Source organism: Pseudophryne corroboree, chromosome 6 (genome assembly GCF_028390025.1).
Source record: "Pseudophryne corroboree isolate aPseCor3 chromosome 6, aPseCor3.hap2, whole genome shotgun sequence".
Taxonomy (NCBI): domain Eukaryota; kingdom Metazoa; phylum Chordata; class Amphibia; order Anura; family Myobatrachidae; genus Pseudophryne; species Pseudophryne corroboree.
Window position 1 is genome coordinate 274,371,652 of NC_086449.1, and position 23,353 is coordinate 274,395,004.

The 23,353-nt window shown below is 44.3% G+C and overlaps 1 protein-coding gene across 1 annotated transcript in view; it reads right to left on the reverse strand.

The window, feature by feature from the left end:
- Positions 1-23,353, reverse strand: part of SLC24A5 (solute carrier family 24 member 5) — a 173,759-nt gene that overhangs the window by 109,315 nt on the left and 41,091 nt on the right. The window contains exons 2-5 of the mRNA XM_063926059.1: positions 15,742-15,921; positions 10,608-10,691; positions 10,070-10,173; positions 27-127 (exon numbers count right to left, since the gene is read on the reverse strand). Coding sequence (XP_063782129.1) covers positions 27-127; positions 10,070-10,173; positions 10,608-10,691; positions 15,742-15,921 — 469 coding nt within the window. The remainder of the gene's footprint in view (positions 1-26; positions 128-10,069; positions 10,174-10,607; positions 10,692-15,741; positions 15,922-23,353) is intronic.

The window sequence follows — 23,353 nt, forward strand, 5'->3', positions numbered from 1 at the left end:
AAGAAAAAAAAAAAAAGGTTACTCACCAGTAAATTCTATTGTCAGATGTTATGGCAATTACTGCTGCTACGCTGATTGCATACGCAACACAATCACGGAATAAAGGCCAACAAGACAGCCTTAATACCTATACAAAAATGAGTCACACATTTAAAACCGAGACAAAAAAATAAAAAAAATAGGAAGAAACAAGGGAAAGCTGACAGTTTGTTTAGATCAAGATGCAGCAACATATACACCGAGAGCCATCTTTCATCTGCCAGGTCATTGACCGTATGTACAGATCCATTAAGTACCACCAAACTGCAGGAGAATATGCAAGGCATGTATTCCAGTGACTGAATCAGTGGCGTATCTATAATGAATGCAATGTGTTCCATGCACAGTGCCGGAGTCTACTAGTGATCACTAACACGCTGCCGGCTATAGAGAAGGGGGGCCTGATGGACACTGCACACATGACCCCTACTCTCTAATTAGGCCCCTGGGCTGAATGGTAGCAAATGCTAGACACAACACCTAGATTGTATCATGGACAGCAACACTAGATTGCACCTAGATTATATCAGGAACAGCAACACTAGATTGCACCTAGATTATATCAGGAACAGCAACACTAGATTGCACCTAGATTATATCAGGAACAGCAACACTAGATTGCACCTAGATTATATCAGGAACAGCAACACTAGATTGCACCTAGATTATATCAGGAACAGCAACACTAGATTGCACCTAGATTATATCAGGAACAGCAACACTAGATTGCACCTAGATTATATCAGGAACAGCAACACTAGATTGCACCTAGATTATATCAGGAACAGCAACACTAGATTGCACCTAGATTATATCAGGAACAGCAACACTAGATTGCACCTAGATTATATCAGGAACAGCAACACTAGATTGCACCTAGATTATATCAGGAACAGCAACACTAGATTGCACCTAGATTATATCAGGAACAGCAACACTAGATTGCACCTAGATTATATCAGGAACAGCAACACTAGATTGCACCTAGATTGTATCATGGACAGCAACACTAGATTGCACCTAGATTATATCAGGAACAGCAACACTAGATTGCACCTAGATTATATCAGGAACAGCAACACTAGATTGCACCTAGATTATATCAGGAACAGCAACACTAGATTGCACCTAGATTATATCAGGAACAGCAACACTAGATTGCACCTAGATTATATCAGGAACAGCAACACTAGATTGCACCTAGATTATATCAGGAACAGCAACACTAGATTGCACCTAGATTATATCAGGAACAGCAACACTAGATTGCACCTAGATTATATCAGGAACAGCAACACTAGATTGCACCTAGATTATATCAGGAACAGCAACACTAGATTGCACCTAGATTATATCAGGAACAGCAACACTAGATTGCACCTAGATTATATCAGGAACAGCAACACTAGATTGCACCTAGATTATATCAGGAACAGCAACACTAGATTGCACCTAGATTGTATCATGGACAGCAACACTAGATTGCACCTAGATTATATCAGGAACAGCAACACTAGATTGCACCTAGATTATATCAGGAACAGCAACACTAGATTGCACCTAGATTATATCAGGAACAGCAACACTAGATTGCACCTAGATTATATCAGGAACAGCAACACTAGATTGCACCTAGATTATATCAGGAACAGCAACACTAGATTGCACCTAGATTATATCAGGAACAGCAACACTAGATTGCACCTAGATTATATCAGGAACAGCAACACTAGATTGCACCTAGATTATATCAGGAACAGCAACACTAGATTGCACCTAGATTATATCAGGAACAGCAACACTAGATTGCACCTAGATTATATCAGGAACAGCAACACTGTTTGGGTTTTATGCAGTGCCCTGATTGAGTACAGCACAGCCAGCCAGCAAATGGAATGGATCTGCCTGAATAGAAATGTACAGTAACGGGGTATATTGGTATGTGAATAATGTGCATGGATATTGCACTATATATACTTGGTATAACATATGTTACAATGTTTCCTGTTTAGCACATGTATAAATCAGGCCGACTCGCCACCAAGAATTTGCCCGATGCCATATGTACACCAGAGCCTAACCTTCCTCACCGTCTTGGTTACATTTGACTGCCGCTTGACTTGCTATCAGTAAGATGTTGGTAGCTATGGATGTGTCATGAAGGTGACTATAGAAGGTTGATGTGTTTTGAATGATAATGTGATTTGAACATAACCTATTTAGGTGCGGTTTGATGTTGTATGAACACAGGGCCTAATTCATGTTTGCAAGCAATTGCGATTATCATGCAATGGAGCAATTATCGGCAGACCTGCAATTGCATTGTGCATGTGCGATGGTGCCTTTACAATCTTGCTCGCAATGAGTTTTTCATGGAAAGTGATTGGCAGGAAGTGACCATTTGGAGGTGTTAACTTGGAGTTTACGGGGAATGACTGGAAAATATGCAGGTGTGTCATGCCTATTTTCGAGGGCATGCATCGGACATCAGCTGCAAGCGTATACATACAAAAACATGTTGCCTGTGCCACTGCTGCTGCGTCCAGTCTGAATAGCTATAGGGCTACCCTTAGCTCCGATGTTCTTTGTTTTTGTGAACGAGTACACAATTGCGATTGAGTTTGTAATGTCTCCGGTGGGTGTCTCTTATCACTGCTGGGCGCAGCTTCACTTGCTAACATTAGCAGTTACGTAGCCTAGAGAATCACAATTTAATTTGCGTACACACATGAATTAGGCCCACAATGTTTCTCCCCACAATTCGCCCTCAATGAACAATGTTGACTATTCCTGGTTTCTAGTAAAGTCCAATAGTGTTTATTTGCGCTTTCATTTGTGTTTAGATTAGAGATGAGCGGGTTCGTCTCTCAGAGAACCGAACCGTACCGTACCGAACTTCACCATTCGAGTCCGGTACCGAGCCCGGCTAGGGTTTTCCCGCCGGACTCGGAAATCCGAACGAGGCAAAACATCATAATCCCGCTGTCGGATTCTCGCGGAATTTGGATTCCATATAAGGAGCCGCGCGTCGCGGCCATTTTCACTCCAGTCTCGGAGAGTGTATTGAGAGGACGTGTCTCCGTCCTCAGTGTCTGTGTGGGGGCGGGAAAGTGGGGTGGCTAGACTTGTGCTGTGTTGTGCTGCTCAGTCCAGTCCAGTGTAGTCCGTGTCTTATGCTGCATCAGTTCAGCCAGTCACAGTGTTGGTGTCCTCTGCTGCTATATGTCCCCAGTGCTGCTGGCTGCTGTATAAGTCCCTTGCATTTTTGCTGTGTTGTCTTGCATCAGACCAGGGGTAGTGTCTTGTGCAGCATCAGTCCAGTGACCAGCCACAGTGGTGGTGTCCTCTGCTGCCATATATCCATTGTAGCTGTATAAGTCCCTTTTAGTGGTGCTGTGTTGTCCTGCATTAGACCAGGCCAAGTGTCTTGTGCAGCATCAGACCAGTGACCAGTCACAGTGGTGGTGTCCTCTGCTGCCATATATCCAGTGTAGCTGTATAAGTCCCTTACAGTGTTGCTGTGTTGTGCTGCATCAGACCAGTGGTAGTGTCCTGGTCATCAGTCATTCCAGTGACCAGGCAGTCACAGTGGTATAGCTGCTGCTATATGTCCACTGCTACAGTATAATTATAATAACAACAACAACAACAACAAGTCCCTCACAGTGTTGCTGTGTTGCGCTGCATCCGACCAGTGGTAGTGTCCTGGCCATCAGTCATTCCTGTGCCGCATATTGTGTTATATAACTCCAGAAACATAATGGAGAACAAAATTTGAGGATAAAATAGGGAAAGATCAAGAACCACTTCCTCCTAGTGCTGAAGCTGCTGCCACTAGCCATGACATAGACGATGAAATGCCATCAATGTCGTCTGCCAAGGCCGATGCCCAATGTGATAGTAGAGGGCTTGTAAAATCCAAAAGCCAAAGTTCAGTAGAAAGACCCAAAAAAAGATATTTAAATGGTCTGAGGAGAAACGTAAACTTGCCAATATGCCATTTACGACACGGAGTGGCAAGGAACGGCTGAGGCCCTGGCCTATGTTCATGACTAGTGGTTCAGCTTCACATGATGGAAGCCCTCATAACTGAGGCCTTGACACTTATGTTGGTGTTAGTCGTGGGTCCGGTATCCGCCATTAGTGCAGCGGGATTTAGACAATTGGTGGAGGTATTGTGTCCCAGGTACCAAATCCCATCTAGATTCCACTTCACTAGGCAGGCGATACCGAGATTTTGCCATTTAATTCCAATGATTTGGACGTATAATTATTAATTACAGTGATCTTGCCAATTAATTACAGTGATTTGGATGTATAATTACAGTGATCTTGCCAATTAATTACAGTGATTTGGACGTATAATTCCAGTGATTTTGCCAATTAATTCCAGTGAGTTGGACGTATAATTCCAGTGATTTGGACGTATAATTCCAGTTGGAATTGTTTGTGTCACTTGGTTTAGTTATACAGCTACCTCATTGCACCTCTTCGACATCTTTGCATGAGGTGCTGTTTGGGGCCTAGTTTTTGGAAAGTGCTATCCTGTCTGACACTGCCGTATGAGTCATGGGGTACTGCTGTATTAATCCTGGGGTACTGCCGTATAAGTACACCAATTGCAGATTTTTTTTTAAATGACTGGAGCGTGCTGGAGATGCTGTCAGTGGACCGAACAATTGCGGCCCACTCTCGACATTCAGCCACTGCATGACACTACTAGATGGGCCAGATGGTTGTGTCGCTTAGCTTAGTAATAAAGCAACCTCGGTGCACCTTTTTTTCTTTTTTGTATCATGTGCTGTTAGGGGCCTTTTTTTGATATCTGCCCTCATGTCTGCCACTGCAGTGCCACTCCTAGATGGGCCAATTGTTTGTGTCACTTGGCTTAGTCATACAGCTAGCTCATTGTACCTCTTCTACATCTTTGCATGATGTGCTGTTTGGGGCCTTTTTTTTATATATCTGCCCTCCTGTCTGCCACTGCAGTGCCACGCCTAGATGGGCCAATTGTTTGCGTCACTTGGCTTAGTCATGCAACTACCTATTGCAATTCTTTTTCTTCTTTGCATGATGTGCTGTTTGGGGCCTTTTTTTTTTTATATCTGCACTCCTGTCTGACACTGCAGTGCCACACCTAGATGGGCCAGGAGTTTGTGTTGTCCACCTGTGTCGCTTAGCTTAGTCATCCAGCTACCTCGGTGCAACCTTTTGGCCTAAAAACAATATTGTGAGGTGTTCAGAATAAACTGGAAATGAGTGGAAATGATTGTTATTGAGGTTAATAATACCGCAGGAGCAAAATTACCTCCAAATTCTGTGATTTTAGCTGTTTTTATGTTTTTTTCAAAAATCATCCAGATCCAAAACATGAAAGGATGGTTTTGGCAAAACCAAGCCAAAACCAAAACCAAAACATGAAAGTGGAATTAGAACCAAAACACAAAATGTGCCAGCCGCACATCTCTAGTTTAGATTTGTTCAGTTAATGTCCAAGACCATTTGATTTTTTTATCACTATGGTGCTGGTCTTTTTTTACTCAACTTTTTATAGCAGTCACCTATTTTAGTTTTATATGGCATGCCAAGAACAGTGTATAAGCATACCATCAGCACTCCTATCGCAAATGATGCAATAAATAAAATGTCAAACCATTGCAAGATTTCTACTTAGTAAGTACAGGTTGACATCGCTGTAGCAACTAAATCTATTCCTAAACACTACAGCACAAAAGTAACTGGAAAATAATTTTAGTATAAAAACGTATGAATAAAAAAAAATTCATTTGATAAAATAGGAATGGAATTAAACCATACCAAATATGTGAAAATCTGTTCTATATAAGCAGTACATAAATATTATCACTTCATACTAAAAAACAAATAATTAAAAATCATCTATCTTAGAACAAGAAACATCAAGAACAGAAAATTACAAACATCACATTTTAATACATTGAAATATTAGAATAAATGACAATGCTGGTTAAAGGAAAAAATACTAATTTAATTGGTTGCCAAATGAATACAGCATAACTAAGGACATGGGAGCCCTGTGATAATAACACTGTCTTCAGATAGCATTATGTAAGGCTACTCTCCAGTTCTGTTACACCTGTTCTACTCAGGCAGAGCAGAGATCAGAGCAGGCAAATGTGACCACAAGCCAATCACAGAAGAAATAAAATAGTTAATATTGAAAATAAATCAAATTAAACTTCCCTGCACAGGATCGGTGATTGGAGGTCTCTCTGTGACCCGCAAACAGCTGATCTGTACTGTCAGCTGCGGTCCCAGCAGGCAATATCACTGCATCTCGGCTGACTGCAGAAATCAGCTGTCTGTGGATCATGGATCCTGTGTAGGTAAGTGGATATAATCAGCAGCAGCGGGGAGAGGGCTGGAGTTGAGCAGCAGTGGGAGCAGGGAGCCAATGGAGCAGGAGAAGCCAGGCAGCAGCGGGAGCACTCAGCAGCGGGCAAGTGGAGCAGAAGCAGCCAGGTATCTGTCTATAATATGTGCATCGAGCATGGCGGAGAGAGGTAGCCAGTGCATGCGCAGACACATTCTCACTTATTTTTCCTGCAAAATACTGTCAAAATTGTGCTGAGGGGATTCAAAGGACAAAGCTTTGTTACAAGCTCTGCCCCTGCAAGTGATCTTTGATAAATTCAAGTGATCTTTTCTGAAATCGCAATGCAAATTTAGGCAAAAATGTCACACCGCAACTACTTTTTAAATGCGGATTGTGGTAAATATGTCCATAAATGTCATTTTGAATTACTAAAAGTATGACCAGTTTAAAAAAAAAAAAAAAAAGTTGTTGCAAACTCCAACTAGACTGCACTGTGACTAGAAAGCAAATAAAAATAAAATAAAATAGATAAAGTAAAAAGTGTCATACTTTTAGTGCTTTGCTTTTAATTATGCAGACATTGTACTTGTGTGATGGTGCATTTAAGGAGTTCTTTCAGAATTTACCAAATTGCACCATTACAGTCCATGGGGTATATTTACAAAGATTCGTGTTTTGGCCGTTTTGAAGGGTGTTTGAACTCGAATGGTATCGGGTGCATTTTACTGCAACTTTTTGAATCCTGATACGATCATTCACTAAGCTGCCAAGTTTTGCACATTAATTTTTTCCGATGTCGATGTGATTCGTAATATCAGGCAGTGATACGGGAGTGATGAGTAAAACACTGCCTGACAAAACACAAGGAATCCCGGCCGGAACTGTGAGATCCGTGCAGGGCTTCATTGTGTACCTTAAAAAGTTGTTTAAAGTCTTAAAAAATCTGAAAAAAATTGCGTGGGGTCCCCCCTCCTAAGCACAACCAGCCTCGGGCTCTTTGAGCCAGTCCTGGTTGAAAAAATGTTGGGGAAAAAATGACAGGGGTTCCCCCATATTTAATCAACCAGCACCGGGCTTTGCGCCTGGTCCTGGTTCAAAAAATACGGGGGACAAAAAGCGTAGGAGTCCCCCATATTTTTGAAACCAGCACCGGGCTCCACTAGCCAGGTACATAATGCCACAGCCGGGGGACACTTTTATACTGGTCCCTGCGGCCCTGGCATTACATACCCAACTAGTCACCCCTGGCCGGGGTACCCTGGAGGAGTGGGAACCCCTTAAATCAAGGGGTCCCCCCCTCCAGCCACCCAAGGGCCAGGGGTGAAGCCCGAGGCTGTCCCCCCCCATCCAAGGGCGGCGGATGGGGGGCTAATAGCCTTTTGTAAAAATGTGAATATTGTTTTTTGTAGCAGTACTACAAGTCCCAGCAAGCCTCCCCCGCAAGCTGGTACTTGGAGAACCACAAGTACCAGTATGCGGTGGAAAACCGGGCCCGCTGGTACCTGTAGTACTACTACTAAAAAAATACCCCCAAAAAAACAGGACACACACACACCGTGAAAGTATAATTTTATTACATACATACTTACCTATGTTCACACGAGGCTCTGTCCTCTTGTCCCTGTAGAATCCTTGGGGTACCTGTGAAAAAAATTATACTCACATAATCCAGTGTAGAATCAGACCTTTGTATAATCCACGTACTTGGCAAAATAATAAAACGGAAACCCGACCACGCACTGAAAGGGGCCCCATGTTTACACATGGGACCCCTTTCCCCGACTGCCAGGACCCCCCCTGACTCCTGTCAAAGAGGGTCCCTTCAGCCAATCAGGGAGCGCCACGTCGTGGCACTCTCCTGATTGGCTGTGTGCTCCATTGTAACCAATGGTGGGAACTTTGCGGTCAGTGGTTGACCGAAAGTAACCTCACCGCTGACCGCAAAGTTCCCACCATTGGCTACAATGGAGCGCATAGGCGCTACATTGTATCTCTGCCGTGTGCAGCCTGACAGACACTACAGGAGCACACAGCCAATCAGGAGAGTGCCACAACGTGGCGCTCCCTGATTGGCTGAAGGGACCCTCTTTGACAGGAGTCAAGGGGGTCCTGGCAGTCGGGGAAAGGGGTCCCATGTGTAAACATGGGGCCCCTTTCAGTGCGTGGTCGGGTTTCCGTTTTATTATTTTGCCAAGTACGTGGATTATACAAAGGTCTGATTCTACACTGGATTATGGGAGTATAATTTTTTTCACAGGTACCCCAAGGATTCTACAGGGACAAGAGGACAGAGCCTCGTGGGAACATAGGTAAGTATGTATGTATGTATGTTTGGAGGTGTGCATGTATGTAATAAAATTATACTTTCACGGTGTGTGTGTGTCCTGTTTTTTTTGGGGTATTTTTTTAGTAGTAGTACTACAGGTACCTGCGGGCCCGGTTTTCCACCGCATGCTGGTACTTGTGGTTCTCCAAGTACCAGCTTGCGGGGAGGCTTGCTGGGACTTGTAGTACTGCTACTAAAAACAATATTCACATTTTTACAAAAGGCTATCAGCCCCCCATCTGCCGCCCTTGGATGGGGGGGGGGGGGGGGGGGGGGGGACAGCCTCGGGCTTCACCCCTGGCCCTTGGGTGGCTGGAGGGGGGGACCCCTTGATTTAAGGGGTTCCCACTCCTCCAGGGTACCCCGGCCAGGGGTGACTAGTTGGGTATGTAATGCCAGGGCTGCAGGGACCAGTGTAAAAGTGTCCCCCGGCTGTGGCATTATGTGCCTGGCTAGTGGAGCCCGGTGCTGGTTTCAAAAATATGGGGGACCCCTGTATTTTTGGAACCAGGACCAGTCGCAGAGCCCGGTGCTGGTTGATTAAATATGGGGGAACCCCTGTCTTTTTTCCCCCCATATTTTTTCAACCAGGACCGGCTCAAAGAGCCAGAGGCTGGCTATGCTTAGGAGGGGTGGCCCCACGCAAATTTTTTTTCCCAGTTTGTACACTAAACAGACCCTTTCCCATAGATAACCATGCACAGATCTCACTGATCCGTGCATGGTTATCCAAACTCTTGTGGAAAGAAATTTTCTAGTCTTCTTGTCAATTTGAGGGAAGAGCATACCCACTCTAGAGGCTGCAGATATTGGAATATTATCAGCTTGCGCTGGGTTATCTTTCTTTTTTGTTATCCAAACTCGACTGGAAAAAGCAGGTCTATTTTTTTGCTGTTTTTTTTAACGAATCGAAAAAAAACAGACCCGCACTTGAGCACTCAGAAACTAACACCCAAATACGAATGAATAGTGAATACCCGTATTGTATGAAATAACAGCCGCGTTTGACCGATGGTCTATTCATTCGTATTTCGGAACTTTGCAAATCAAACCATTACGAATAGTCCAAACACTGCCGAGATTGGTGCTTAGTGAATTCCCGGATTGGGACTTAGAAAAAAAAAAACACAAAACGGACAAACTCGAATTCTTAGTAAATATTGGCCCATGTTTTAAGGATATTCATGCTTGAGTCCAGATGGTTAAATCAAATTCAGTGTGTTACTAATTAAGTCACCTGAGCTCAAGCATGGATATCCTTAAAACCTGGACTGTAATGGCGGAGTTTTGAGAAACTCTTCTTTAAGTTAATCTCTATAAAATGTAGAAAGTGGTCATAGGCACTTTACCGCAGATGATAATAGGCAACAAGCAGCACATATCCCAAGGAGATTATATACAGCAGATCCAACAATAGTGCTGAGACCAATGTCCCCTTTGGTGACAAACACACCTGCAAGACAATGACAAATTGGTTTTCACCTGAGACTCAAATACATATAGCCAGTAACATCAGTTAACACACTGGTTATATAACAGGGAAAGGAAACAACGGGTAGACACTTAGAGGACGATCTAGAAAATATTTTAGAGAGATAAAGTACAGAAGTTGCCCATATCAACCAAGTAGCTTCTGTTATTTACCTAACACAGTCTATAAAAGGACAGTTCAAAGACGACTGGCTGGTTTGTTCAACTTCTCCACTTTCTCTCAAATATTTGATACATCTCCCCCTTGCTGTTTTACATTATCCCATCAAACACCAGTAAGCGGATCCCCCTATACTGACGTTTATTAAAAGCTAAACATATCCAGACAATATTTAATTGATATTGATAGAGATATATATATATATATATATATATATATATATATTTTATATTTACCTAAAAATGTGGTGACAAGTTCTGGTGCTGAACTCCCTACTGCCATAAAAGTAGCTCCAGCAATATCCTGGGAGAGGCCAAGACCTTGGGATGTGAAACAGATAAGCATAAAAGAAATGTTCAATGAGCAGCAATACATATTTGTATTAATATACCATTTGTTGCATTTGCAGAATGTCTGCACAAAAGAAGCCACAGGCTGTTACCATATGTCAGAGGTGATAAGGGCATTTTAAGGTACGAGGGGGCAAGTGTGCAAATTCCTGTGGGCCTGCCTCCTTGGCCGCTGCAGATCCATAAACGAGGCCAGGAAATATGCATTGGAAGATGCCGACCCTGGCCTTGGCATTCCCAGAAAAAAGGTGCCACCCAATTGTCACAGTCTATCAATCAGGCAATGGTTGTCGGGTACTGCAAGCGTGAACCATCAGGTTTGTGTACAGATCTGTATCAGGACCTCTATGAACGAGGACCAGGGCCGGCTCCAGGCATGTTCGAATAGAGCGGCCGTGCAGGGCGCCACCCTTAATGGGCGCCGCCATATTCGAACCTGGAGCCGGCATTGTGCAGCACTGGCCTTGAACTCTTGTGTGCGCTATGCGCGCTGAGCGGCGCCGGTGTCTAACGTCGACGCCGGTACCTTTGGAGGCCGCCCGCCCGCACCCGGACCTGCACCCGCCCGCACCTGCCCGCACCCGGACCTGCACCTGCCCGCACCTGCACCCGCAGACAGCAGTACTCCTCCCCCTCCCATCGCCACAGGTATTTTTTTTTTTTGGGGGGGGGGTGACATTTATGGATGGCACTGTGTGGGGTCATATCTGCACTGTGGGGGCATGGCACTGTGTGGGGTCATATCTGCACTGTGGGGTCATATCTGCACTGTGGGGGCATTTATGTATCTGGCCCTGTGGGGGCATATCTGGCCCTATGGGGGCATATCTGGCCCTGTGGGGGCATTTCTGTATCTGGCACTGTAGGGGCATTTCTGTATCTGGCACTGTAGGGGCATTTATCTGGCACTGTGGGAGCATATCTGGCACTGTGGGAGCTTTTCTGTATCTGGCACTGTGGGGGCATTTATGTATCTGGCACTGTAGGGGCATTTATCTGGCACTGTGGGGGCATATCTGGCACTGTAGGGGCATTTCTGTATCTGGCACTGTAGGGACATATCTGGCACTGTCTGGCCATTTATGTATCTGGCACTGCTGGGGGGCATGTCATGTGTTGCTGGCACTGCTGGGGGGCATGTCATGTGTAGCTGGTATGGTTGGGGAGCATATCATGTAGTGTTCCCGCTAGGCGTCTGTGGTTAGGCAATGTGTCTCAGTGCTCTGCCTGGCGCAAAGTGTCTAACATGCTCTGCCTGGCGCAAAGTGTCTAACGTGCTCTGCCTGGCGCAAAGTGTCTAGGAGGTTCTACCTGGTGCAGTGTGTATTAACTGCACTACTGTGTGGTGTAATGCGAATTGCCACCTTCCCCACGAAGCAACGCCCCTAAAGTTTTTGCTGCGCGCCTTCGGTGCGCACTGTCCATGCTTTACCATGTAGGTAGATGAGCACCAAGCATTACAGTATGTACATCACTTTGCCCTCCTAGCTTAAAAATGTGCCCTCCCTGTGATCAGCACCCTGCCCTAAAAAGTGAACACTATCATGTGTAGCTGGCACTGCTGGGGGGCATATTGTGTGTAGCTGGCACTGCTGGGGGGCATGTCATGTGTAGCTGGCACTGCTGGGGGGCATATCATGTCTATCTGGCACTGCACATTATGTGTATCTGGCACTATACTGGAGACATGTGTATCTGACACTGTACTGGAGACATTGTGTGTAAGGAACACTACTGTGGCTGTTATGTGTAAGGCTGCTAATTGTGTGCGTAGAGGGTGTGTGAAAATATATTTATTTATAGTCTAATAATATGAAGTTGAGGCCACGCCCACTTTTACTGGAGCGCGCGCATAGGGGTTGGGGGGGGGGGCACTTTTACATGTTCTCGCTCAGGGTACTAGTAGGCCTGGAGCCGGCCCTGATGAGGACAGTTGCCCTAAGAGCTGACATTCAGGCAAACAATAAAGCCATGTGTAGTAACACAATTTTTTTTATTGAATAATGTGCAAAATATATCAATAGTAATAAAAGAGGTGGGAATGCCACAGGAAATTGTTATGATTTGTCACTGGAAATGTTTGGCCGTGGGTATGTCCATTTTTCCTAGATGTAACAACTGCACAGTAAAATGTTTCCTATTGGAATGATGTGATTCTCTGGGCTTGATCAGTGAATGCATAGTGATGAGAAGTATTTAAAATGCCAAAGAAAAACTGAGTCATATTCTATAAAGATGTCATGATCAGAATTGTACTGTACCAGGTTGCATCTTCCCGAAAGCATCGTTTCCCTGGAAAAGCATTCGATATTTGTCAAGTGGGAGTTGGAACATGACAGCGGCCTCTATAAATAGGTTTGTAAAAGGACAGTGCGCAAAGCGGATCACTTCAGCAAAAGGTAATGTGACACAAGAATAAAATCTTATTTGAAATGCTCTTCGACCCATCACTTAAGGCAGTTCTAATCTAGAACAGGTCTGGTTTTTAAATGCATTGCTACATTTGCAGTATGTCGTCCAGACGTCAGCCAAACAGGTCCCAGCTGAGGATCTAATTGATGGTACAGTCTTCTGTATTGTTGTACATACTTACAGTACCTTTGTGCTTTGGGTTGTGTTTATTGGCTGTCTCTGCTGACAAGCACATTTGATGAGCTGTCAACTGAACAAATGGGAAAATAGGCAGATCCTATTGGTCACAGCACATCATGTGGGACATGCTCATTTTGTGAAACCGTGCCCCACACTCCTATTTAAGCCTTAAAAAAACACTATAGTGCGTATGGGTGATCTCTGCTTATTGCTCATTAAATAAAGGAGTAGTGTAACCAGGGAAGTAAATGTAGTGCAGGACATATAAATAACCACTATCAGAGAGGATGAAGTCAGGGCTTCTGTGGTTTATGTGGGACAGGGACACCAAATGATGGAAAACCGGTATAGGAAATATCCCCAGTTACTCTGGTAAATAAGGTGCATCAGGAGTCTGCAGTACTAGAGTTACTGTAACCCTCTTACTCAGTGGCGACAAACATACAAAAATCAGGTCTATACTAAGGTTTCTGAACATTACTAAATGCATGGGTATGGAACCCAATAAACCAATTCCCACTTGTGCTTGAAGCATTTCAACATGGTGATTTTTTTTCCTTTCAGACGCTGCCTACGTTATATATGGGTTGGGTACGGGATCCCGGCGGTTGGAATCCCAACGGTCAAAATACAGACGCTGGAATCCTGACAATCAGAATGCCGGCAGGGGGGCAAGTGTAACGAAGCCCCTTGCGGGCTCGGTGGTTCGCTTCACTTACCACAGGTTCTATTCCCACTCCATGGGTGTCGGGGACACCCAGGAGTGGGAATAGCTGTTTTGGCGCTGCCGGTATTCTGGCGGTTGGGGTGTCTGTGTCGGGATTCCGACCGCCAGGATTCCAACTACATCCCTTATATATGTACATTCATTCCAGAGGAATCAATTGAGGTGAGTAAAGTGCCCTTCTTTGACTTTTCCCCATGCTTCTGATGAAGGACCATTAGGTCTGAAAACGCGTTTAAGCTTTGGGACTTTTTCACCTTCTGGAGAAACCTCTGAAAAGGACGCCGTGGATGTTCGGAAGCTGGTGCTGTCTCCCACGATTCCGGAGTTGTGGAGGATTTTTCCTGCTGAACTGGACTAAGACGGTGACCTTGGGGAGGACTTTACAGTTTGGTGATATGCTTGTATAATATTTTAACCTTGTAAGTGCATTTGTGTACATTAAATCTTGTTCTTAAATTAGACAATATTGCACTATATGGCCATTTTAAGTTTCAGTTCAACGGAAGAATCATTTACTCTGAAGATAACCTACCCAATGAGGGTGATACGCAATCAATAATCAGTGTAATTGTGAGTGGGACCAATAAAAACATCTTTGATTTCACTTTTTGTCTCTCTGTATTGCACCATTGTATGTTTTTCTTTGTTCCGCAGAAATATTTTTGGAATAAAAAAGTTTAACCGCATAGATTTGTGAAGAATTATAAGAGCTGTATTGGTTGGTAGCGCCGTGTGATATCACTTTTTCTATCTTATATGCAGCTAAGAGTATTTTGGTGAAGGCTCTATTTGTGTTATCACTGGCTGCAACTTCATAGTGTGAGCGCGGTGTGGATTGATATATTTTTCTGGCACTTCTGGCTGCCTGAAATCATGGCCGAGCAGCATGCAGAGACTGGGCGGATCACGAGGCCACGCCCCTGTGGCTCACAGTGTGTCTGAGAACACACACAAACAATGCTGGGGACGATTTTTGGGCACAGTACGTACATTGCCGGTTACCAGCTAATGTCAAATGGCATCACTGGCATTTCCATATTAACTGGGACAAATGTGATCCCTAGATAATGGGTTTATGCATTCTAATGCAGGATGATCTTGAAATACCTCTCTTAACCCCTTTGCTGCCGAGAGTCTTCTCACCCCAAATTTCTGCTGTTTCTGCTCATCTCGTTTCAACAGCAATATCTCAGCAGTTCCTGCACAAGTGATACCTTGTTTTGGTTTACAAAGAGTTTGTATTCTCAGAAAATACCACTAGTATTTCTGCTCAACACGACACCATGAAATGGAAGTAAAATGGCCAAAACACATGTACTTTATTTTTTCAGGGCAAATGTAGATTTGTGGTGGAATGCTCACAAACAGGGCATGGTATACCCTGCTAGGTCGCAAGTCATCCTCTCATTGGGGTGACAACTTGCAGGATCGCACCACAGTCCCCTGAAATCAGAACAGCTGGAATGTATGACTTGGGGGGTACTAGTAAAACATTTTTCTATCAATCCAAGTACAGGGATAAAACAAACCATTTACATTATATTTGTTATTTCTTGGAGAAAAGGCTTTATTTCTGTCAGTATACAGCAGTTACTCCAAATGAATACATTTCCTTCAGTAATGAAAAGCTGCAATTGAAATGTATTTCCCCAGGTTTGTCGCTTCTACATAACAATGTCTTTATGCAGTCTCCGCACTTACGTTCACTAATGACTTCCAGGGATGGGATGAAATAGTCATCACAGATAATGGCCACAGCTAGGAACATGTACAGAATGACTATGAAATGAATGATGATCCCTCCTTCTCTTCTCTCCTGATCTGTGAAAAATCCTTTGGGAAACTCGGATGACGGTGAAACGATACATAGCGAATCATTGTCTGGAAGATACAAGCATGGCATAGTCGGCATTTACTAACAGCAGCGTGGCTTTTTGGCAGATATACTCCTTATAGCAATAATACCATTAGAGAGCCTTTTTGTATATCGTTTTAGAATAATGGAGATTTCCAGCAAGTTTTTAAAATACTGTACCACAAAAATAGTTTGAAGCGCAATCACTATAAACCCTATATACATGGTTACAAACCATTATATACTTGCAGGACCCCAACAGGTAATACTGCATTACCCAGTGTATACCAAAGAAAGAGATAGGGGCAAAAATCATTACAAATCACATATTAGGCATACATTTTTTTTTTAAACAATTTACTAAAAACATTAAATTGGATGAAAGATATAAAAATCGGCTGTGGGAATAAACCTCAAAGGTATAGTTCATCAATCGGTCACAACAATATGTACCATCCATTAGGTTCCATTCCATTAGTTAGTGATGCCCATCAGGGGTGTATCTAGGGGTCTGAGTGCCCCTGACAAAGTAAGGAACTGGCGCCCCCACCAGGAGACACAGAGGGGGAATACAGATAGGCTGAGGTCTGGGACACCGAGAGAGAATTACGGGGAGGGTGCCGGCAGGGACACTGAGTGTGTGGGCAGGGACACTGAGGGGGTAGTCACAGGGAAGCTGAGGTCAGGGACACTTAGAGGGAATTTACAGGGAGGGTGCGGGCAGGGACACTGATGGGGTAGTCACAGGGAGGATGAGGTCATGGACACTGAGGGGGATTTACAGGGAGGCTGAGGTCAGGGACACTGAGGGGGATTTACAGGGAGGCTGAGGTCAGGGACACTGAGGGGGAATTACAGGGAGGCTGAGGTCAGGGACACTGAGGGGGAATTACAGGGAGGCTGAGGTCAGGGACACTGAGGGGGAATTACAGGGAGGCTGAGGTCAGGGACACTGAGGGGGAATTACAGGGAGGCTGAGGTCAGGGACACAGAGGGAATTACAGGGAGGCTGGGTCAGGTACACAGAGGGGGAATTACAGGGAGGTTAAGGTCAGGGGCAGTGAGGGGGAATTACAGGGAGGGTGCGAGCAAGGGGATATATGCACACATATATACAGTTAAAACCTTACAAAAGCAGACTAAAAACATATTTTCAGGGCCTCTCTAGCTGTGATGGTACTACATGTCCCAGCATATCCTGTTGACAAGGTGTGCTGGGACTTGTAGTCTCAACACAGCTGGGCAGGCAGTCAGAGGTCTAGATACCTCTCCATACAGAGCACTTTGTAACCTGTGATGCAGACTGCCAGGATATACTATACAGTGCAGCTACGGTACCGCACAAAATGTATGTTCTTGCTGTAGTACACTGCGGACTGGTGCGGATTGTAGTGGCTGGCGTTTGGCAACAGACCGCGTGGGACCAATGAGTAGGGGAGTGGAGGAGGAAGAGGAGGTGCCTCACCCCCTCCCCATACCCGGAAGTGCCCCGCTCCATCATTGTGACTGCAGTCACAGAGAATGTCAGAGTGCAATACGCTTAGGAGAGTCCGTCTCGCATCGCCTGCTGCAGGAGCATGCAGGAGTGTGGATCCGGCAGTGGATGAGCACTGCCAAAGGGTATTCTCAGTGAGAGCTACTATGTCATTCTACCCTTTGGTGCGGTGGCACTGCCAGCCGCCCGACCATCTCCCTCCCCCCACCCCCCGGGCGCAAGTAGATTTCCAATACATCAGTAATGCGCTTAGCTCAACACTTTCAGTCCCAGTTGCTTCCAGTATGCATCAGTGATTCAATGTTGGCACAGGGAAGGAGAGCGCTGCCCATAGCTGCTGGCTGGGCATGTACTCTCTCTTGCTGCTTGTCCCTTTGTTAGCAGAGGTAGTGTATGGGTATAAGTAGATGTTTCTTTGCCCTATCTGCAATCCACAGTGCCAGTAGACACAGTAGCTTCTTGGATCTTTAGGCAGTGGGAGCAGCACCTCCAGCCAGCCAGATGCAGATTAAAGTTAGCGGATAAAGCAAAGCGGGCAAATCGCTATACCAAGGTCCCAGGGGGTACATTTACATTTTACAAACCATTAAGCATGTGAAAGGATCATTTTGTCATAAGTTTTACATACAGAATCATAACAGTAAACATATAAGATACATTGATAAACATTCTCATATATTAGTATCAGTCATTTTCACATATTTTAATCAACAATTAACACTTATAAGTAATAGCAATGCTCAAGGGTCCCACATTTAAACGGTTACTTAAAACTATAAGGAAAAGTTATTTCAAGGCTACGCCCATAGCAGAATGGGTTAGGTTGCGGTTACAATAATACTGACGTCCTTGGTTTGAATCTCATGTTTCCACTTTTACTGACCATTTTTTCTTATACAGAATAATTCCTATATCCAAATAGACAGATAGGGGGGACTTCAAATGTTTGAAAAGTCGGTTGGGTGTCTGTTTTTTCCTGTCTATTAGATAGGAAAAAACAGACACACAACTGACTTTTCAAACAATTGAAAATCCCCCACACAGTCCTATAGGTGTGAAGCAATCATTTAGCTTTCTTGAATATAGTGTAGCATCACTGCTCCCATAGCTCAGTGGGCCCGAGATCCCTGCTTCAATTCCCATGCATTGTACATTTTTATAATTCCCCTCATATAAAAACAACCAAGTCAATTTTTTTTTAAATAATTCAAAACATTCTCTTATTTAGGTATGATGACTATTCCAAACATGAAGAAATAAATGATGGTTACAATACTCTGTCGACACTGTGGAGTGGCAATAATAAAGATAGAACACCAGTCTTTCCATTGAAAGTACTCCACTACATGACATCTGACAAATCAGATTTATTTGATATTATTTATTTCCATATCTTCATTTAAACCATTTGGTACCAGGGTTCCTAGGGAAAAAGTCCAAAAGACTTTTCTTTTACATAATTGGGTGTATCCGTTACCTCCTCTACGGGTTGGCACACTATGTTCAATACCTTGAACCAGGCCTGGCCAACCTGTGGCTCTCCAGCTGTTGTGAAACTACACATCCCAGCATGCCCTGACAAAGTTTTAGCATTCCCAAATAGAAAAACTGTGGCAGAGCATCATGGGACTTGTAGTTTTACAACAGCTGGAGAGCCGTAGGCTGGCCAGGCCTGCTTAACTATTGATACTTCTACTTTCTCGTCATGATTGGCAGCAAGATGTCAGGACACACTATGATTACCATTACACTTCAGCACATTTCTCTTTGCTATGTATAAGTGTTAATTGAGGATAACAATATATGAACATGATTGATACTAATAAAGGAGTGTTTATCAATAGATCTTATATGTTTACTGTTACGATATTATGTATGTATGTAAAAACTATTATGATGAAATTAACCTTTATACATGGATTCATGAGCCATTACAGGTGTCTCCAATTAGTAATTTTACCTGTTGTTACTCTGAAAGGATGCTGGATACTTAAATATGAACTGTGTGGGCTCCATTTTCTAACTTCAGTAGAAACAGTAGCTTTAGACAGACTGAGAAACGCGTAAAGGTACTTTTAATGTACCCCACTGGGACCTTGGCATAGTGATTGCCTGTTTCAGTCGACCTTAATCTGCATCTGCCTGGCTGGAGGTGCTCCTACCACTGACTAGAGGGATCCAAGAACCTTCTGTGACTACTGGAGTTAAGGTGCATACACACGGTGCGATGTGTTTATGGTTTTGACTACAGTATATAGGCCCTCATTCCGAGTTGTTCGCTCGCTAGCTGCTTTTAGCAGCATTGCACACGCTAAGACGCCGACTGGGAGTGAATCTTCGCTTTGCAGAATTGCGAACGAAAGATTCGTAGAATTGCGAAAAGAAATTTCTTTGCAGTTTCTGAGTAGCTCGAGACTTACTCTGCCACTGCGATCAGTTCAGTCAGTTTCGTTCCTGGTTTGACGTCACAAACACACCCAGCATTCGCCCAGACACTCCCCCGTTTCTCCAGCCACTCCCGCGTTTTCCCCAGAAACGGCAGCGTTTTTTCACACACTCCCATAAAACGGCCAGTTTCCCCCCAGAAACACCCACTTCCTGTCAATCACACTCCGATCACCAGAACGAAGAAATTTCTACGTTAAGCCGTGAGGAAAATACCAATCTTTTTTGCAAATTTACTTGGCGCAGATGCACTGCGAACATTGCGCATGCGCAGTTTGCGACTAATCGCTCCGTTGCGAAAAACACTAACGAGCGAACAACTCGGAATGAGGGCCATAGTCAAAATCGTAAAGAAAAGTTAGCGCATATCGCACAGTGTGTATACAGCTTGCCATACTGATTCACACTCCCGCGGGGTCGGTATAGCAAGAAAAAATAGACTGTGTACACCAGGCATGTCCAAACTGCGGTCCTCCAGCTGTTGAGAAACTACACATCCCAGCATGTCCTGACACAGCTTTAGCATTCTCTGACAGCAAAACTGTGTCAGGGCATGCTGGGATATGTAGTTTCACAACAGCTGGAGGGCCGCAGTTTGGACATGCCTGGTGTACACAATATAATCAAAATTGCCTTGCCTGCAATCTAGTGCATATCGCACGCGTTTCCAGTAGTGGCCGATATTAGCTTGCGATACCGATCTACGTCATCACAGCCACTATTTATTTACACAGACAGAGACACTCCCCCACCCTGTAATATCATCCCACTATTCAAATGAGCAGTCAAAAATCGGACATAGCCAAAATCGCGAGCACATATAGTCAGATACCTCAATCACAATCAGCTATATTCTCATAAGGGTTTGGAAATGGCACACTCAATAGCCTGAAGTCACTGACTTTTGACTATAATTACAATCAGTATAATATAATGTGCAACACTAACTAATAGAACTGAACCGAATGGATGATCTAATTGTTGTAACTGATGAACTATTATTCAAGGTTTATTCCCACTGGAGGTTTTTATAGCCTTCATCCAATTGTACGTTTTTAATAAATTAAAAACAAAAAATATTTATGTCTAATATGCGATATGTAATTTATTTTTGCACCCTCACTGGTGATAGTTTTACCATATAATTCTAGGTTTTGAAAATACCATGCGTTTTTCACCGATTACTAGACATGGATTGATAAAAATACAATTAATACTGCGCTTGTATATATCAGCAGCTTCAATAGATCCTTGACAAAGGGCTGCTAAGCCCGAAATGCATTGGAGAGAGAGACGGAGGAAAGAGACGTGGAAGTGACGTCATCGCTGAGCACCCAGCAACAAACGTTCACGGACACCGCTAACTTGCAGGAGGGAACCAGAGCCGGGACGCCAAAAGTGAGCCGTGGGCTTGCGGCTCACGGAAGGTAGGGTCAGTAGCAGGGGTTAAAGTGAGGGGGAATGAGGTGGAACTGAGTTCCACCACCTCTAATGGTAGGGGGAACTAGTTCCACCACCTCCATTTCCCTGCACAGTAATTCCAACAGAAATTCCACCACCTCTCCAGGACCACTTTAAGCCCTGGTCAGTAGGGACAGATAGGATCCGGACTTCACTGGGAAATAAAGTAAAGCTTATACCCGGACAAATAAACGGAACCCCCAGCACTCTGAACACTAAAATTATTGAATGGATTGTTATGTGCAACCTACTGTGTCTTACGTAGTGCAGTGATTATTTGCTACTGTGCATGCACAAAGAATACTAAAAATCCTCACTGTACGTGTGTGCACAAGTGTGCCGTTTCTATCGATTTAGACAGTATCAGAAAGGTGGCGGAAAAGTGGTCGTTCCTGTGCTGTGACTGGGAGGTGGCCTAAAATAAGCACAGAAAAGCCATTTCATGGGCGTGTTATTGGAGTAAAAGCAGCTCGGTTCTCAGATGTTCGATGAAGAAACTGCACCTGCCATAGAGCAGATGCAAGTGTCAATAGTGCACAGATTGTGCACTGTATCTAGAAGCACCAGCGTTGTTACTGCATGCAGGGGGACAGAAAGTGGGCATCTCAGTGCCTGCACATTCAGGCACACGCTAGTGCACAAGGGGAGGCTGAAACTAGCATTTGCATGTTATCGCTCCCACTACTCTGTCAACAGATGCAAATGTGGACACAGCAGCTTCCACCTCTGAATCAAGCCCCCACAAACCATGCAGTGCTATATCTCCCAACATTCTGATACCATCCTGGGATTTCTTGTGTGCCTGCTAGGCCACATCTCCTGCTGGGTGCCAATTTGGGGCATGATTGTATTTCATGCCCCTATTTCAGGTCATGTTGGGTGGGGATCCAGCACTCTGGCAGCTGTTGGGTTGCCCCCAGACCATACTTACCTACTTTTTGGAGAGAGCTTTTTGACTGCGGCTGTGCCCTCAGGCAGCAGCGCCCTGGGCGGCTGCTCTGCCAGCCCACACCTAAAAGTGACACTTGACAGCTTTATTTTTACACTGCAATGTAGAACTAAGTTTGACCATGCCACTCTGAAATCAAAATCTCTCTGCGCGTTACATCTGCCCCATCTGCTGTGCAACATGATTTTGTCAAGGTGGACAGTTACTTGTTCCTTTTTGCTTTACTCCTACCTCAGAACCAGAACCAAAATGCTCATAAGGCAAATTATTTTCCACTTTTGTGGTTGCTACTATTTGCAGAAAACCAAATCCCAGGATCCATCTGCACTTATTTTTGTTGTGTGGCAATAACCCAGGTCAGAGGCTCAGTGTGGAAGGGTATAAATCTGAGACAAAACAAGGTTAACAATTGTGACACTGATGATCACTTAAAGGCCCGTACACACTGGTCGATATATCGGCCGTTCTCTTGAACGGCCGATATATCGCGGGACCGTCGGCCAGTGTGTACGGCCGATACGTCTGTGAACTCTGTCGTTCACAGACGTATCGCGTCGGCCGCGCAGCACAGCCGACGGCCAATATATCTACCGATACATTGGCGCGTCGCTGTGTGTGTACGGGGCGGTCGGCCGACCGCCCGTACACATGCTGCGGCGGCCGGCGGTGATTGACAGCTGAACTGGGCGTGTCAGTCCCCGACGGATCGGGCAGTGTGTATGCTCAACACACTGCCCGATCTGTCCATAGATATAAGATTTTAAACTATTGTCACAAAATATTAGTGAACAACAAATACAGTATAATATGTTTATTTTTCTTGGTTTTCTTCCAGTGTCACACTAAAAGTACCACTTTGTTAATGATGACACTTGTTAGCAGCATAGGATATATCAAATTAAAATGTTCTGTATACACAGTAGTGCCGCACTATTAGAAATGAGTTTAGGATATCAGTAATTTAATAGCTAATGTTAGAAGTAGTCCAACAGATGTATTTGGTGACAAATGTCATGTGATTTAATGAAAAAGTCCTGGGGGCTAATTAAGGTATGTGCAGTGTCTTACTGCTACGACCTAACCTAAATAAAGGATTTCTTTATGACAT